The sequence below is a fragment of the Ciconia boyciana genome, chromosome 3 (assembly GCF_034638445.1).
Source record: "Ciconia boyciana chromosome 3, ASM3463844v1, whole genome shotgun sequence".
NCBI classification, from domain to species: domain Eukaryota; kingdom Metazoa; phylum Chordata; class Aves; order Ciconiiformes; family Ciconiidae; genus Ciconia; species Ciconia boyciana.
The window spans coordinates 128,731,013-128,750,240 of NC_132936.1; the positions used below are offsets into that span (position 1 = coordinate 128,731,013).

Genomic DNA, 19,228 nt, shown 5'->3' on the forward strand with positions numbered 1-19,228 from the left:
TGCAACAGCCCCATGTGCCAGGCACACTGGCCAGTCTGCCGAGGGATCTGCAGGCAGGATGTGAAGTCATGGAGTAGGAAAAAACAGCAGATTGCATGACTGTGTAGAGAAATATGTCTGTGCCTACATGTGTTCTCTGGCAGCGGCCTGTCACCAGGGGCCATTTCCTGTCTTCTGCCCTGTAGGCAAGACCCAGCTGTTGGGCATGGACTCTGTTGTGGAGGGCTTGGCATTCATGCAGTTGGGCCCAGGTGTCGTTGCTCAACAGCCCAAATGAGGCATCTTGACCCTACAGGAAAAGGGGCCGTGTCAAGAGTGGCAAATTTTAGCAAAATCTCCATCCTCTGGTATTCCTCCCTTATTTCAGTCTGATTGCTGTCCTCAGGGGCCTCTCTGGTTTCAGCCGTAATACTTTCAGGAGCTGACGGGCCTTACCGTTGGCTCAGTCTCACAAACATGCTGACGCTTTGCTGGGACAAGTGCAGAGGCTGCAGCTGAAACTTGCTGCTTTAGCACAGGTCTTCCACACTGCTGGTGTGGGACTGCACGCTTGGTCTGTTTATGTGCTGCTGAGCGTCTAAAACCTCAGGCAAACTGTGTCACCATTGCGAAGGCAGGGCTGCAGGCCAGTGCTCTTAAAGAGACATGAGCATTTGGTCTGCGTAGCTAAAGATTGTGTGCACCCACCACAGCAAAACGTGAGCTGTCTTTTCATGTGTAGTTTCATTTGTTCGCTATCAAAAGAAACCAAACCAAAACTTTTGTTGTTGCCATAAGTGGCCATCAGCTGGTGTGAATCAGCCTGTTGTCTTTAATGGAGTGAGCTTATTAATACCAGCTGAGAATCTAGGCTTATTTCTCCTGAGTGAGATGCTAGTGAGTAGTTAATGTTCATAGAATAAGAATTACTGTGTTACAGTCTCCATTCCTTTCTTTGATTCTCAGTTTATTTTTAAGCTTAGTTCAGTGGGCTGATTTGAAGCTACGCATTGGTCGCGATGCTTATAAATCAGGAAGAGCAGCCCCAGGAGTGTAGCATGCATGTGTATGGTGGTGCTTTAAGAGGTTCACTGGAGGTTTTTTCCCCCCCTTGAATTAATAAAAGCTTCTCTAAGTTTCTTAATATTTGAAACTGATGAAGTTGAGCTGAATGTTCTGAAAGCCATCTGCATGCTGTTTTGCATTCTTACGTTAACACAATGATGATTTTCAGACTTTTGGAGCTCCCCGGCTAACAGCAACCCCCCGGATCCTTCACCTCCCAGTAGGCCTGTGCCTTTGGACGGTGCTTGTGAAGACTCGCGTCAGCTCTGCCTTATAAATGGAGTGCATTCTATACGAACCAGAACGCCTTCGGAGCTGGAGTGCAGCCAGACCAACGGAGCGCTGTGTTTCATTAATCCCCTCTTCTTAAAAGTGCACAGCCAGGATGTCAGTGGAAGTCTGAAAAGGCAGAGCCCGAGAACTCCAGACGTGAATGGCACAGCGAGGCCTCGCTCCCCCCCGCCCCGGCCGCCACCTCCTTCTATTAATAGCATCCTCACGAGTCCACAGCTTTCCAGGACTATAAAGCAGGCGAGCATGCCAGAAACAGTCAACCATAAGAAAGAGAGAGGCTTGGATTTGCTGCAGAATAAACCAACCCCTATTCCACCTCCTCGGCTGAAGAAGCAGGCTGTTTGCTCAGAGGCGGAAGGCAGCTCAAAGACCGCAGCGGTAACTCGACCTGGCTGCAGATCGGTGAGTGTGCCCGAAGCTGCTGGCGTTCCAGGTGAAACCCTGCCTGAGCCGGCTCCAGCAGCTGCCAAAAAGACGGTAGCTACCAGCTCTGAGTCACACATACCGTGGAATGGAGGCAGGCAGAGACTGAGCGACATGAGCATTTCCACCTCCTCGTCTGACTCGCTGGACTTCGATCGGAGCATGCCGCTGTTCGGCTATGAGGGGGACACTAACAGCAGCCTGGAGGATTTTGAGGGGGAAAGCGACCAAGAGAGCATGGCACCCCCTTTGAAGCCCAAGAAGAAAAGAAACAGTTCGTTTGTTCTTCCCAAGATTGTGAAATCTCAGCTACGGAAAGTCAGTGGAGTTTTCAGTTCCTTCATGACCCCTGAAAAGAGGATGATTAAGAAAATTGCAGAAATGTCCCAGGACAAACGCACTTATTTTGGATGCCTAGTGCAGGACTATGTGAGCTTTCTCCAGGAAAACAAGGAGTGCCATGTTTCGAGCACTGATATGCTGCAGACGATTCGGCAGTTCATGACCCAAGTCAAGAACTATTTGTCCCAAAGCTCCGAACTCGATCCCCCAATCGAATCGCTGATTCCTGAGGACCAAATAGGTAAGAAACCCTGTCCTGTGTTTTGGGGGAAGGTGAAAATGTGTAATCTGGGTTTATAGCGATAGTCTTTGTGCCAGTTTGGAAAGGTGGGGTGGACTTTGCTAGCAGAGTTCGAGCCACTGAGTATTTGAGTCTTAAATCAAAACAACCCCACCCCACCCCCAGCCCCAATGCCCCTAGCAACTCATGAGGCCCCCAATGCCTCTGAGCAATGCCCCTAGAACTATGCTACAAAGTTGTTCATAAAAAGTTATCCTTAAAATAGCTGCAGGTGTGGACTTTTTACATGTGGTTATTACTGGAGGGGGGTATTTTATTTTTTAGCTGCTGCACTGTTAACAATACAGAATCCTTTATTTGCTGGCACACATGTATTTTTCCCTGAATCGGGCTGAAGCAGTTCTCGATGCTTGGACCAAAACTGTGCCAATTTTAACTATAGGGATTGTAGCCGTAAAACTAGAATTTATTTGAAACCAGTGACAGTTAGGAGCAGCGAGACATTTCATAGCAACTTACTTTTGAAATAAATCTCATTCTTCCAACCATTCTCATTCACTGCTAGCAAAGCTGCACTGTCCCTACACTTGAAGCTAAATAAAAAGATACATAAGAATTTTAAAAAACAAACAAACAAATGTGTGCAAGAGAGAAAGGGGCTGCTAATAGCAGGATTTCTATACCTCTCTGTTACATGTATGTGTTTATAAATGGTTGCAGATAAGCTATATGTTTGAATAAATGTTTTAACAATAGAGACTTGTGTATCCACAAAAGTGAAATCATTGTTGCTGCATAAAATCTCACTGCCCCTGTATCTTGCCAGTCTGAGCAGTATTTGTAAAAGAGCCTATAAGCCGCATTTAGGAGGTAAACATCCCTCAGGGCAGAATACTTTCCTTGTGAGCTCACTTCAGTCCTAATTTGCTTGTTTTTCTCCTGTACCCCAGCGTCCCAACAGTTGGCCCCGGACAAAATTGGCAGAGAGTTCTTTCTCTGGGACTAGAGGGTGATTTTATGTTGACGTTTCTGTCTGTCCTTGACCGAGAGGAAGTATTATCTTGTAACCTCAACTTCATTTACACAAAGTCAAGCAAAAGTAATAAGCACTGCTAAAGCAAATATAACACTACAAAGAGTGTCCTCGAAATTGAGGCTCTTTCAAAGACGTGCATTGTTCTCACTAGAATAATAATGAATATTATGTGGGTGTTTTATGGAAGAAAAAACGGCGAATTGAGCAGTGGTGCAGGCACATTTTCGCCTGGATTTCTGCAGAGTACTGGATATTTGAGAAAGAAATACAGATCTGGTTTGCTTGTAATTTCGTGAAAGCTTGGTTTGACTTGTAGTTTTCATTGTAAGGGTGTGGTTAAATCGGACTGTGGGTTTCTGAAGACGGGCAAAATGCTGTCTGCTTGTAAATGTTTCAGTGGTTCGGAGTAGCATAAGCTATGAAACGTAATAACTAAACTACATTGGTTTTCCTCAGTGACAGAAAGTCTGGCTTTGATGGTGTGATTAAATGCAATTAATTTATAAAGCAAGATGATTTAAACAAAAGAAGAACTTGCGTTTGAATCATCTGCTGCCTATGGCTCGAGCCTGCAAACAACCACAGTGGATCAGGAGCATCAGATGTTGCTGATCTAAGCAGATAACTATGTGACAGCAAGATTTAGTCATCCCTATAGAGAACTTTTTATGATGTAGCCCTGCCTATTCTCCACGGTTTTGCTTGACTATTTCAGTACGGAATTGCAGCCTGAATTCTAACTTTGTGAGTAGTCATTTGTCCTCCCTTGTCAGTTTACACTTTTGTGGTGCAGGTTTTTTCTCTCAACGTGTCAGCCTAGAGCTGGATGCGTGCTGCAGGGAAAACGCTCCTTCTTTCTGTTCATCGTGTCCTGTCCCTCGGCGGCGGTGACTCAGTGTCAGAGCTCAGAGGCTCTGCTCGGGCCTGGTGACTGCCGAGTTAGAGCGGGCCACAGCGGCCATGCCCTGCCGGGGACTCGCAGGAAGAGGCGCCGGGTGCACTTGCGTGACAGCAGCTTCACCCTGTGGCTCGGACCCCGCTGCTGGTGCCGGCGGGGCAGGGAGGGAGCCTGTAGCAGAAAATACTGGGGCCTGTCAGCTCCCCGGGCCAGTCCTGCCTCTGTGGAGAGGAGCTGGAGCCAGTCCTCGCCTCCCTCTCCCACCCAGCAGAACTGCTGCTGCCGGTCACCCATTCGGGGGCAGCCAGACCTCACCTTATCCCGCTGTTGTCTCCTGAATTTCGGTACGTGCTGGAGCAGCATCCCCCCAGGCTTAGTGCAGCCCGTCGTGCTTGGGACTTTCTCCTGTGTCTGTGTCATGATCTTTGTGATCGTGTAGCTTTTCTTGTAGAACTGCATCACGGACTTCCCAGACGCTTCCAAGCACAAGGTTTCTGTGGGAGATCTTTTAAGCTTCCCAGACGGGGGGCATATCGAATTGTTTAACTTCTGCCAAATCATTGGGAGAATGTGCACGAGCGTTTCTAATTATTCCCAACAAGTGCCTCCTAATCTTAGCACTGTAGACTGTTAACCCTTCCTGAAGCAATGGGATTCCCACCGTTGGGACAGAATCAAGTCTAAGGCACGTGGCTTTTTACTGTTTAAGGATGAATGCAGAGTATTTTTTTTTAAAAGCCATCCACACCTGAATATGTATCCACAGAATAAAGACCTGGACTGCTCAGAGGAGACCCTGATAGTCCACAGCTGCTTGAATAGCAAATGTTTGAGAGTTTTTGGTTTTGTTTTTTCTTTTCCTGGCTGTGAACAGAAAGGAGGCAAGGTGACTGTCATCGCTTTGCCAGGTGATCACCAGGTGGGATCTGACACCCGAACAGCTTCAATCTCAATGCCCGAATCTGGGCCTAGCCCAAGAAATGACTGGTTTAAATAATTTGGCAATAAGGTATTAACTGATCGCATGGGAAAGTGCCTGAACAATACCGCCTGTCACTTGTTTTGGTATTTCTAAGGCGTAACGGATTTTTAAATGGTGAATGTTAAAAGAGGCTTGGAGAGAACGTGTTGGCCCCTTACTGTGGCAGGACATGCCTTGTTGCGGGGACTTGGGTCTGTGTGGAGGAGTTGCGGGCAGACGGAGCTGGAGGCCCTACGGAGGAGCGTGGTCTGTTCCCCACAGGAGCCGGTGTGCCAGCCGCTCTGAGGGAGGCTCCTCTGAGCAGCGCTCTTGCCTTTGTGTTCCTCTTGCTGAGAGGCAATGTTTTACTTTTGTTCGTATGAGATTTTATCATGTTAGCTTTAGGCCTGTTTCCCACTTACGAAGATAACTTTAAACCTGCTCTCCAAAGGACTGGTGATGCCCTTCTCCCACCCCTGCCATGATATCATATGCGGATTTTGTATGTGAACTCTCTGCTTTACCATCCAAATTTTTAATGAAAATACTAAATGGACTAAAGCCCAGGGCTGACCCCCATGGTACCTCTTTTCAAATATCTGTTTTGTTTGACAGTCAACCGTTGATAATTGGGCTCGCAGTGCAGTATTTTATGCACCCGTTCATGCACCCACCTGATGGTAATTACAGCAAGACAGTATTTCCCTTGCTTGCTTATAGGAAAGTTGCATGGAGTAGGTTGATGGGTCTTAAAAAGGTTAAGATGCAGCCCACCCCCTGCTGCCCTCTTCTTCACTGATCCAATTATCCTCCTAAAGGAATTAGAATGGTATGCCACCGTTTCTTCTTGAAAAACTTACGCTGGCGGTTTTTTAGAACTGAGTTACTTTTTAGGTGCTCGTACATTTGTTTTGGTGTCCCATCTCCCTACCCTGTCGTTCATCCTAGTATCATTTCATGTTGAGTTGAGGCCAGCCAACGTGTCCCCCAGCCGCTCCTCTTTTCACTACGGGAGTGGGGGGATAGAGCCAGTAAGAAGCAGTGGTACAAGCGCTGAGCAAGAGGCAGAGGATTTGGTTCTCCCTTTCCTGACCAGCCCTTTGATTTTCTTTGTGACTTATTCCCTGCTCCTTTATTACTACTTCTTTAAGAGAAGACATGTGTTTACCATACAGCCATAGCATGAGTTTTAATTAACCCACAGCTGATTAAAGCAAAGCAAGCCTAGCACAGATAGTTCTGTGATCCATTGGTGTGCTTTATGTAGGTAAAATGAGGGGAGGTTTACCCTAGAGACCTTTCTTCCCTAGTTGCTCAACTTCTGCCACCGCCACCTATCCATCGCCCACCTTAGTCCTACCTCTGTTTTCAGGGTTGTGCAGATTATCAAGGAATGGGGTTGTGTGAGGCCTTACTTTCAAGCCTTGCTTCTTCAGAGGAGATGCCCTTGTCTGCGCCATGGGCTAGGCATGTGTCTGTAGACATCCACCAAGAACTGGACGCTTGGCCATCCTGATGTGAGCTGTCTCAAAATACAGCCGTATCAGTCATGCCACTCTATGAACATGCAAGATATTAGGAAAATCCAAAACAAAGCAAATGCAGTGTAGTCGGGCATCCTGCACGTACACGCCGTGGTGTTCCAAAGCAACCTTCTGCTTTCAGCCTCCCAGGCAACGTTGCTAGCGCAGGACTGCACCTTTTTGTGATGGTTCCCAGGCTCGCTCAGTCTCTTACTGAGCCCTTCTTTCACTGATGAATGGTTTGGCCATGGTAGAAGATAAGCAGGGCTTGTGTGTAAACCCAGGGTCTGGAAACAGACAGGTAATCTCAGTGGAGCAACAGCAGCTGGTGACAGGTAAACTGACAGCCTGGAAAAGGGGAGAGCACGCCTGCAATTTCAGGCAGCGAGGGTTGTAAAGAGGCTGTGTAAGGACACTTTCGATGACTAATGTGTTGTCCTCTCTAGATGCAGACTTGTGTGGTTTGCAGCAAAACAAAATAGCATGTCAGCACAGGATACAGATGTGTTTCCACAACTCACAACGAAACTAGCTGGCTGGCCTTTACAATTCATTTATCAAAGCGTTTCCAGTTCCCATTTTGAGGCTAGAGGCTAATTATAAGTATCATTTCAGGAACGCTACATGGCACTCACCTCAAATGATACTCAATGAAAAAAAAAATCCGAAGTGTCTCTGTTTTGGTTTTGGAGTATTAAGCATCCTGGGAGGTTATTTGTAAACACTTTGCCTATGCTGAAGTAAACACGAATTTTTGTTGCCAATTTGGATCTGAGAAATATACAGAGATGTTAATGCAAAGGATCCGTCCTCCATTCACAACTTAGACGCTGATTTGCCTGGGAGACCCTCCTAGACTTTATGTGGCCGTTAGAAGTTAAACAGTGAAAGCTGCTGCTGGCTGGGAATTGTTTTGTGGGATCATATCCAGGAACACCTTTCTCTGAAAGGGGCCAGTAACGGCAGTTCAGAAGGGAAGGGTCGATAGTTGGATGGTCTGATCCCAAACATGCTTATAGGTGTCTTCTGACACTCAATACTGGTCTAAGACCCAGATCACAAGAAATGCTGTCCTTCCAGGCTTTAATAATAATATAAATATGTGTATAGGTTTTATATTAATTAGAATACGTATGGGTGTTGTTATTGACTGTTAAAAAAAAAGTCCAGTCCTTATCAATCTTGCTATGTTGTTGGCCTCATCAGCTTGCTAGAATTTGCCACCTTTTAATTTGAGGGCAGAACTCTCTGGTTCATATGTCTGTGCCAAGAATTCATAAGGGAGGAGAAAAGGTTGTGCGTTGGTGGTTGGTGTGGTGTTGGTTGGTTTCGTGGTTTTTTGGGTGATTTGTTGTTGTTGTTGTTTTTAAAACCGTTGTATCTTAGTCACTTCCTCATTTGCTGGCTAGTTGGGTGCAAATGTGCTGCATTAAAATGACGGTTTCTCTCAGTCTACCCTTACCAAGCCGAGGCAGTTAGTATCTCCATGGAATCATAGCTACGTGTCCTTTATCTCATTTGTCTCCTATTAGCTGTAATATAGTCACTGAACAGCACTGAAGGATGCTTTACGAAACATCCCGTCCTATTTTTATTTACCTGATCGCGTTAACAGCACAGAAACCACTAAGAACAGCCTTCAGCAATAAGGACTTGGACCCTGTGCGGAGCTTTGAGCGCAGCCACGTGAGCTGTCTGCTCTCTTCCTCTGTGCTGCTTCAAATCAATTTAAGTTCCCGGAGAAACTGTGGAATGTGATCAAGTAAATTTCAAAGCAATTTCCAGGCACTGCTTTTGGAGCCTGTGACAAATTGCAAATATGAAAGAACGCCTCCTTGCCATCTTGCACAGCCATCAAAATCTGCACGATTGATCTATACGGGAAGCTGTGGGAGCTTCTTACTTACTAAGGGTTGAGGGCAGAAGACTTAAGGCTTCCACTTCTTGCCTACAGATAACAAGCCTGGCCCCAGCCAAGGACTGGGGCTTCGTACAGGAATTTTCCCTCCCGGTAGCGTCTGGTTCCTGTAGCCTCTGGGGAGGGACTGCTTCTGCAGCTCCCTCCATACTGGTACTGTAGGCAGCAGCTGAACCAGCTCCAGCCTGGAGCCTACAGGGATCAGTCGCAGAAGCGTACCGAGTTTTCTGATCTCCCATCCCAGGCTAGGTGCTCCCTCATTATCAGACCAAGGGCTCTGAGGATCCATGCTGAATTCTTTACAATTTATTGAGCCTCCTGTGACCAAACGTCGTGGTGACCCCGCTTTACTGAGATGAAGGATGGCTGATGCTAACTATTCATGTGCAGAACTTCCAGTGGAAGCCTGTGGGAGTTAAAATTTCATGAGGACAGAGAGTTCTCTTGCTTAACGTAGTGTTTGGCAGCACCGACTGCTTTAATTTTGATTTAAACAAGACCAGGTGGTTGGAATGCAAACTGCAGAGGTGTTCCACTTACAAGCAATGCAGTTGATGTTTTTGCTGTTTAAAAAACTGAACAGGCAGTAGAAATAAATAAAGCAAGCTGAATTGTTAAAAAAAAAAAATCATTATCAGTGAAGCTAGCAAGGAACTATGTGTACCCTCTAGAAATTTAACTAGCTAACATACCCATGCGTGAGATTTCTGCATTTTTCTTGGTGGAAAAATATTTCTGTCCCATGCGCCCTGAGGATGCGTTTGGTGGCAGGGAGAGGCGGTTTCTGTCACTGTGCAGAAGGGTGATGCTTCTGCTTTCCTGACTGGGTTTGGTAGTGCTGTCGGTGGTGATTGTGTGGCTCTAGCAAGTCCAATAGATAAGGACCAGTCATTCGAAATGTTACCACTTGTTATGTATAACTGGTGGCTCTGGTCCGGTGGGAAGCTGGATCCACCCTTCGCGCTGTGTGACAGGCCATCAGGAACATGTCAGACTGGTTATGCCTTTACTGGTGGCCATAGGAAAATCTAGAAGATCAGAGGGCAAATGCTGCTCCTCAAGTTCACTCTTTCTGCCTTCCAGCAGCTGTCACAGTCTCTGTTGTGAGAGAGCACCCAGATGCGTTTAAAGCATCTGGGAATGAAGCAGACACAGCTTTGCCACCTCCGTCAGGGTCTCGGGAGGGGAATATAGCAAGAGAAGCTACAGAAGCCCTAGCAGAATTGGGATAGGGGAGATGGGAGCTCCCAACAGAGTTGGACATTTGGGAATTGCATGCCAGACAAACACAGAATAAATGCTACATATGAAGTAAAGGCACCGTAAGAGGGGTGTGTGAAGGGCATATTTGTGTGGAAAAGAGAGGTATGAAGACCCAAAAGGATAAATGGCTGAATGCAAGGCTAAAATAAAGGAAAGCATAAAGCAAAAGCAAGAAAACAGAAGTAGGTAATGCTTGTTTGGGGGGGTGAGAGGGTGGGTGTAGACCCAAAAGGATAAATGGCTGAACACAGGGATAAAATAGATGAAAGCATAAAGCAAAAGCAAGAAAACAGAAGTAGGTAATGCTTGTTTGGGGGGGTGAGGGGGTGGGTGTGTGTAAATCCCAAGCCTTAGAAACAGTCTGCAATTAAAAAAAAAGGGGGGGGGGGGGGGGGGAGAGAAAGGGACTATGGTCTAAGAAAAATATGAGAACAGGCAAAGAACCTGGAAAGGGCATGAGGTTTAATGAAACTTTAATGAGTCACCACTAGCAGGAACGTCCACTGCTAGCTTGTATAAATGTGTGATCCAGCAGCGACACAGTCTCTCCTCTTTCTGCTGGTGGACCCTGTGCTCCCCTAGTACATCTGCCTACTCTAGGCTCTGGTCCTGCCCCACCGTCAGGGTGTTGGTGCAGTGGCCAGGCTGAAGGGTCCCCAGTTTCTTTTGTGCTTGTGGGAGTTCACTATGGTACAAATAATTGATGTAAGGTAATTATTAATGTAAGCTATGTTGCCATAGGGACGCTGAGCAGGAGAGGAAATTAGCTTATAAAGTAAAGGTTTGCAGAGCAGATATTTAGCAAAGAGCTTTCTCTGTTGATGTGGTCCATACTTGGAAAATGGAGAGTGACTGTTAAAGTAAAACTTGAGTAGAACAAGAATTTAAAAAAAACCAACCCCTAAGTTAGTGGTTACTGTGCCACGTGCACACTATTGCCAAACAAAGAACTTCAAACTTGATGACAAAGCTGCATATAAGCTTGCATGATGAAATCCGAAGCTGGACAAACACGGCTTGGTTTTCATTTATAGTTTAAAGTCCATAATCTGTCCAAGCTCATAAAGATCTGACAAAGTTGAGCCAAGTTTTAGGAGACCGTGGTTGAGTTATAGTTTCTGATGGAAACTATGCAAAAAGGATGGGCTTTCATGCCAAAGCAGACAAAAGTTATGGTTTTGACTGTGTTTTACTTTAAGTTTGGGAGTTAAGTCTAAGCTGAAAGTAAAATAAAACTCAGAGACTTCTGGCCAATAAAAGAAGAAGTTAACTGGAGCCACAGCTTGCTTTTCTTTGCCCCTTTTTTTTTGTGTGTGTGACAGTCTGTAGTCTGTCTTTGTGGGGTTTTTTGTGTTTACCACATTGCCGTAAATGAAAATGGAATACAGATTCTGCTCTGCCTTTTGTTTTCTTGTTAACAAACATCTGGAAACTCAGCTTGCATAATAAATAGGCCTTAGCAAGTAGGTTTTGCTCTACAGTGTCTCTTTTGGGATTGGTTATATTAATATTGGCTCTGCTCTAGAGGAGGAAGTCAGCTGGACTTGTGTTTTCCCATTGCAGATGTTGTTCTGGAGAAGGCCATGCATAAGTGCATTCTCAAGCCGTTGAAGGGCCATATTGAAGCGATGTTGAAAGAGTTTCATACCACGGATGGTTCTTGGAAACAGCTAAAGGAAAACCTGCAGTTGGTGCGGCAGAGGAATCCTCAGGAACTGGGCGTGTTTGTTCCAACACCAGACTTTGTGGACGTTGAAAAGATTAAAGTCAAATTCATGACCATGCAGAAAATGTATTCACCTGAAAAGAAAGTCATGCTGCTGCTGAGAGTTTGCAAATTGATTTACACTGTTATGGAGAATAACTCAGGTATGGTGCTTCTCATGGTTCCAGTTCACTGAGATTCCAAACCTGGGGTTGTCTTTCGGTGGAGGAAATCAGACCACCTGATTCTGCAGATATGTCTCCTTCTCGTGGAGCTCTCGTAGCATCTCCTTGCCCTTTTGAGAGGGATTCTTCCTCCCCGCTTCTTTCCTGATACCTCTGATGCATCTGGCAGCACATCTTACAAATTCAGTGTGAAGCGGAGTTGTGAAGCAGCTTAAAAAAAAAACCAGCTTTGCTTAACTGTAGGCTTTTGAAGTTGGCTGTCAGAAAGGCTGTCCTGTGAGCCTTGAATTTGACGCTGGTTCTAAATGAGTATTTTTCTGGAAATGGTAATAGAGTTAACACCCTGTATTTAGCTATAGTACTTCAATAGCGTGTATGCAATATGACAGCTACAAGGGCTCTGTGTTAATGGGTGGAGGAAAGCAGCCTCTGATCCAGTATTTTTGGCTTGCCCTGCCTATGTTCTCATTCAGACACTTTCTTTGGTGGTTTTGGAACAGAAATAACATCTGTTTCTACACTGTAGCAAGAGTCCGAAAGTGACCTTGAAACCCAGATAATGAAATGGAACTACAGACCAGTAAGGCCTGCTCAGTAGTCAGTGGCACAATTAAAGTGCTATGCTGGATGGCATGAATTATAGGTGTAACTCTGTTGCCTGACATCTTATCATACGCTGCTGTGGGAGGTCACAAGCTGAGGTGAAGCAATGCTGGTGGTAGTGGGAGATATTTTTCCCTGAGCAAGTATAAGCTGCTGCAGGTGGTTGGCAGTTTTCTTTCTAAGTGAGCACTAAATGTGTAGCTGGGTCCAGTGCTGATCAAGACGCCTACTTTCTTTTAAGATTTGAGATGAATGGTGGAAGCTTGTGGCTGTTAAAGACCCTCAGGCACTTTTGCAAGATTTAGGTCCAAGCTCCTGCCCAGCTTATTATTTCTGTGCGAAATCCCGCATTTTAAAATGGACATGGGAATTTTGGCCTGAAGTGCTGTAAACCCTTTTTTTCATGCTGTGTTATCACATTGAGTAAGGTATTTCCAACATGCAGAAGAAAAATATTGAGAGGCTGCTGCCGGTTAACTGTTACACTGAGAGGCTTGGGCTAAGATACGGCAAATGCTCCTTGGGTTGTCTTGTTTTATCATGTGAAATTTGTAAACAAAAAACCAACCAAACAAAATGCCACCAGCTGTTTGAGTATCTGCTTTGTCATGTACACTCAGCCAGATAATAGTGTAATACCTGGAGGGTATGCCTTAGCTGGTGTAACTTCAGATATCAGCCCTTCAGTCATCTGGAGTTTCACCAAAGTTTAAGTTGGCTCCTGCTCTTGGTGGTTTTAAGTGACCATCACACCAGGTCTGCAATGAACACAGTTTGGCCAGACCCAGACATTTGGCCACGTAGTATTTTCTGAACAGAAAGTTTAAATGCAATAAGTGATAGGAGCACAGACAGACCTAGGTACAGCACAGTCTCTGTGTGTTAGCTGCGTGCTGCCCTTGCCAATGATGCTTCACCGGCTAGTTGGGAATGATACGAGGCTTTGCCCGCTGGTGTGTGTAACTATGCTCTGTCAAGGAAATGAGCTGAGTTTTCATGTCAGATCTAATAGGTTTTTATATTCAGGCTTCTCTGCTGGGATTCAGATTCAGAAACTGGTATTTGTGGCTGGATCCTTCCAGAAAGTGGATGTCGTCCCTGCATATACAAAGAAAATGCCTATTCATCATCTCTTAGCCAGTGATAGAAGTGCAGGTGGAGGTCAGGCCAGACTGGCATGGCAGCCTTTTGTGAGTTGACCAGTTTTGCTGATGCCAAGGTGAGCCCAGTCTTTAAATTCCCTTGCATGCCTCAAGGTGTGCATCATCAGATTTGTGCTTGTTAGAAGTACAGGATGAAGCTGGTGTTGGTCTCCTGTCCAGCGAGTGTCAGATGACGTTCTCTTTGCCACACATAGATAACAGGAGGCTCTAGAGTAATACAAACGTACTGGTCAGTGAAGGCAGCAAATTAATGCTTTCCTTTTAAACACTGACACTGGTAAAAGGGTTTGGTTTGTCTATCACTGCCTGTGTTTCCTTCCTCCCAGGGAGGCTGTATGGAGCTGATGACTTCTTGCCTGTGTTGACATATGTACTAGCCCAATGTGATATGCTGGAGCTGGATACTGAAATTGAATACATGATGGAATTGCTGGATCCTTCCTTGCTGCATGGAGAAGGTAACCTATTTATTTACTTCTATTAGAATTGAGTGAAGGACTGGGGAAGGGGGATTCTTCCTCATAGCGCAGTTGCTGTTAATCTTGTTTGAGTAGAAATCCTTTCAAGGGGAGTCCTAAAGTCAGAGATGTCGGTAGTGTAACAAGAGAATCTCCTAATTATTTCCACCTTAAAGTAAGAGAAGGCTGGTTAGCCTGCAGAGTGCAGGCCTGAGTGACCTGGGAATCTACTGATGTATACCACCTTATGAGGGAATAGGTTGTTTTCAACCAAGAAGGGGGAGGCATCATGACTTAGCAAGCAAACACATACACTGTGCAGGTGCCAAATGTGCTTATCCTTCTGTGCCTGAAAATATCCTGAGAGTATTTATAGGGCTGCAGCATTCGGTTAAACTGTGAGACGCATAATAGGACTTGGGTTAGGTGCTTTGTAAAAACTTCTGGGGGTATTCTCTGCTGGGGAAGTGCTTTTGAGAATATTGCCCCCCTTAATGATCTTCACTTCTTCCCAATATTTGCTTCTCACAAAGTATTTTTGAGCCCTAGGAATGTGTTTCCTAAGGCACTCCTGAATGATGTCTGAAGTCTGCTAGGGGCAAGGAAATCTTCCTCCTTTCTGTTTTCATGGTGGTGTTTTTAACAAAAAGGTATTCTACAAGCCCCGGGTAGGCTCCAGAATCTACTAGTTTGTGAGGAGGTTTAACGGTTCTTGTGACCAAGCTCAGCTGTGAGTTTAAGTATACATGTATGTTTCCCATTCCTGCTATCTCTTGGCCTGCTGAAATTGCTGTATCCTCTTACATGCTGGTATGCGTGAGAGAACCGTGCCAGGATTCCTCCAATTTGGCACTAGTCTGTTCCCTGCTTTGTGTACAGAGCATCCTCTAATGCCTTGTTCAGGAATCTTAGCACGGAAAATACTTGAGATGTGAAGCTGGAGATCATTAACGTGCTAGAAAGGCAGAAACATTTACTGGACTATTAAGTCATGTTGGTTTTAATGCAGCCAAAGAAGTTCATGTTGGTTTTAATGCAGCAAAAGAAGTTCATCCATTGGCTGGCCCTGTCTTTGACACCAGCTGAACTGTACTGTGCAGGAAAAAATGTTTAGTGCTTTGGGGTTGTGCAGTTCAAATGTAATGTATTGTCCAATTTGTCTCATGGGTCTTGCATGTGTTTTATGTATTGAACTTGCTGCAAAGCTAAAGGCCAAGAGGATGCTATCAGTAATACAGAAAATACTACTGTGAGCATAGAATGTGTCTTTGAATGACTCCATGAATAGACTGTGCTGCCTCTTAATTGGATGCTCCCACTCAAATAGTTTACTTAAAAAAAAAAAAAGGGGGGAGGGGGGGTGGCCCAAGAGAAATAAATGACAGCATGTCTTTTGTTTCTCCTGGTTGTTGAGGACTGTTACCTCCTGTTGAGGCTCCTTTTCCTTTGCGACCTACGGCTTCTTTTGTACATCAGCAACTCTGTCTTGGCTTTAATTTGTTCTCCACTCACGTACTAAAGGTGAAGTATGGAGGACTGTACCCATCATCTCCTGAACTAGTTGGACATTATGGGGAACGCTAAAAAGGTGACAAACACAGTCTGCCCTTTAAAAACAAAAGCAAACTCTTTGCAATAGCTTCCAGGGTGCAAATCACACGCTCAGTTGTTGCTTTATTGCCACTAAAGGTGGTTGCTTTTAAGTTCCTGAACAGTGGGAGATGGTCTTTTACGTTGTTTAAACGGCTATGTTTATTTCATCCACACTTGAATTAAAGCTCAGGAAGAAACCAAATCACTGTTTGGAAATTGTTTAGAAGAAAACTCATGTTCCAACTTTGTAAAACACTCAGGAGTAAAGGAGTGACACCAGTCATTTAAGTAACCAGCTATCCCCATCACTAGTGGACCCAGAGTTAGATGCTATTGCACCACTTGATAATATGGAGCACATGCAACCACTGCATGTCTCTTAGCAGCTGAGAACACACCATCCGGTATTTTGCAGGCCAGTGAGCTGTGTTTCTTTACGTATAAATATTTTGGCAATAGCGTACAGGGACTTTCTCGTATATACGTGCGTGTGTGTATATATATTAAAAAAAATTATTTGCACTTCTGACTGTGACCAGGCAGAACTAGCTTGGTGTTTGTGACCGCTCTGAGAAGTTCTTCCCTTGCTGTCCTTCACAGGAGGCTATTACTTGACAAGTGCTTATGGAGCACTTTCACTGATCAAGAACTTCCAGGAAGAACAAGCTGCCCGACTGCTAAGTTCAGAAGCCAGAGATACTCTCCGACAGTGGCACAAGAGGAGGACAACTAACAGGACGATACCTTCAGTTGATGATTTTCAGGTAGAGTTTAGGGCTGAATAAAAAAACAGGGGATGATTGTTTTGTTGGAAGTCCCCATCTGAGAGGGTATGATTCATGACGGCTCCCTTGGGGCCACAAGGTAAGTGGAGTGAAGCAGTGCTGAGAATATGGCTAGCAAATTTGCCTCTGTTTTGAAGTCTTTGCACGTTATAATAGAGTTTGATTATGATGGTCTAAAGAAAACACTAAATAATGGAGCTTTCCCACCCTCCCTTCTATTTAAGTCATGCAGAGTGAGGACAAACTGAATCATATCTTAGATTCAGCTTCTTTGTATGCTTTACTGTTAAAAAGAACAAATCCAGGTTTCCAGTGGTATAAATCAGCACAACTCCCCAGTAGCTAATGGTGGCATACAGCAGGTAATAGAGAGGAGAGGTGGAAGAAAAGCTCGCCTACAGTTTTAAAGTTTAAGCAAGGAGTAGAGTTCTATACTATGGATGTCTTCATGTTTGTTTGTGTTTTTTCTTTCCCTTCCATTTCTTACTGCCCTTTCAGAGTAGGACAGTAACTTCAACTGAAGAATAACAAACCAGTCGGGATTACTTCATCTTTTAAAACCAGGCCTGCATGTCTTTCATATAGTATGCTGTTGATTGTCTGTTCAGATGCATCAGTTTGTGGACTGAAGCAAGGAGGATGTTGGAATCGAGAAGAAAGGATTTACTCCTTTGTGTCCACTTGTTTACAGTTCATACCACAGCGCAGAGTTGCCAGAGAGGCTAATGACAACCATCAGTTAGTTAAGATGTAGTTAAGAGCTTGAGAAATGAAGGTGCGGGGTCATCAGGAGATAATGAAACCTTTCAGTTGAGGCTCCTTCTGCTTTATCAGTGTCCATGCAAACGATGACAGCACAACCCTGAAGAGGAAGGAGTTGGGAAAAGCAGCAGTCTTCCACAATTTGCCTCTCTTAGGAAGAGGAGAACTGATGAAGAGAGATTCCAAACTATGGCCAGTGCACAAAGCTAGTCCATCTTACTGGGATCCATTTTATATTCTGCTTACCTGTAGTTAGGTATCAGATTCAAGCAGCTTGAGTCTCTGTTCTTTCTAGCAAAACACTACACTGTTCATAGGAAAATTCATCACCTTGTATTTCTGCTGGATGACTAAATGACAGAGGATTCGTTCAGCAGGATCTTGTATTCCATTTCGCCTTCTCTTCCTCAGCAAATGAAGTTCAGCCAAGCTAATTGTACGGCTGAATGCCGTGCTGGATGTGGGAAGATGCAGGGGGGCAGGGGAAGAGCTGGCACCGTGCGTCCAGTGCCTCTCCTTCTGTTGTCTCTTTCAAAAGAGAGCCTCAAATCAGGAAGATCACAGCGCTTCCAGGCTACACTTGGCACAAACTCAAGCATTTTGCTGCCTGCTCAGAATGCCAGTTTTCCATCTCCTTTCTCCACGTCCTGCAGTCCTGAAATGAAGCACCTTCCTTACAGCCAACCTGTAACACAACTTGAGTTCAACTTACCTTTCCCACGCTGGGCCAGGATGTGATCGCTGCATTTCTGTGGTGCAGTCCCACAGCCTTATCAGCTTTTGGGCCCTGGAAGGGCCTTCATCCTCTCTCCCTCAAAAGGATGGAAAAGCAAAAATTCCCATATTTTGATGATGATGAAATACCACTTTCTGATACTGCATAAATAATTTTGATACTTAGTATATGAGTTAAAGGCATATGAGTTAAAGGCTTCTCCTTGAAGCAGTCCTGTCCATCTAAAAGCACATGCATTTAAAAACAGGTCTTCTGTGTGTTAACGACATTAGAAATTAAAACTGTAGTGTGTTTTGCCTTATCTAGGGCTGACTTTTTTTTTAATAATTTCTTCACGCTGCGTAAAAATGGATTAGTCCTATTCAGTCAGGTTCAGTCCCAATGCTGTTGCAAAGCTTTAGTGTTTCAGTCTGCAAGCTATCAAAAAATACTTTACTAAAGACAAGAGTGCTCTTTGGAACTTAAGTCATATGAACGTTCTTCTCAGTCTTAGCTTTTAGCAGCTTGTTTTTTATGAAATGTCAATTTTTACCATTGTGATTTAGCATGCTTAATTTATTCAGCATACAAACATAGGTACCAGCTCAGTCAATAAACAGGTCTTTCTCACTGTCATTTTTTTCCATCTCCTTTAACTGTACTGCTTTTTAGTCTTTAATTGCAGTTAATTTCTTTTTTAAAAAAGTATGCGGCAGCAGGCTGCTTTGTTCATGTGTCCAAAAGTTTCTTGGTTTTTGATGTTTTTTTTTTCCCCAGTTGCTGCTTTTTATTTTACTTTTTAAATACTTTTGAAAGGTAGAACTGCATTTCTTCTTTGTAGGGCATATTTAGAATTTATCCATGTTATCAGAGTTGTGGGCATTGTCAATTTCAACAGAGAAAAAGAGATCCAGCTTTTGCCTCAAGATCATATGGATTTACTCTAATGTTGCAGAGTAAATTTTCTTTCTGCATCCCTCCAAGCCTTATTTAAAAAAAGAAAATGCTGTCATACGAAACTTGGTTACATGGGGCTCAGACACCAAATGGCCACCGGCTAATGCGATGCGAATGTCCTGCGTGAGGATGGATTACCTTTTGCATCCTGCAGCATAAGAGTGCAAACAGTTTATCGTGCCGTAACTTGTGGATCAGTACCCTTGTGTGCTGCTGGCAGGGGCTTTTTTTTTCTTTTTCCTTCTGACTAACGTACTGCATGAAGCTTCTGCTCTCTAGTATTGACCCGGCAGTGGCAGCAGCATCTCTCGGGCGTGCTGCCCTCAGATGTTTATTTTGCTTCGCAGCATTTTGTTTCC

At 44.6% G+C, this 19,228-nt stretch overlaps 1 protein-coding gene across 17 annotated transcripts in view; it reads left to right on the forward strand.

The window, feature by feature from the left end:
• The window catches only part of RIN2 (Ras and Rab interactor 2), a 123,147-nt gene that overhangs the window by 101,754 nt on the left and 2,165 nt on the right, over positions 1-19,228 (forward strand). For 15 of the 17 annotated variants that reach the window (XM_072857663.1, XM_072857666.1, XM_072857656.1 and 12 more), the window contains 4 exons: positions 1,214-2,344; positions 11,507-11,812; positions 13,926-14,057; positions 16,251-16,414. In XM_072857663.1, coding sequence (XP_072713764.1) covers positions 1,214-2,344; positions 11,507-11,812; positions 13,926-14,057; positions 16,251-16,414 — 1,733 coding nt within the window. Of the gene's footprint in view, positions 1-1,213; positions 2,345-11,506; positions 11,813-13,462; positions 13,656-13,925; positions 14,059-16,250; positions 16,415-19,228 lie in introns of those variants that run through there. The other 2 variants (XM_072857671.1, XM_072857667.1) reach the window with 2 other exon arrangements.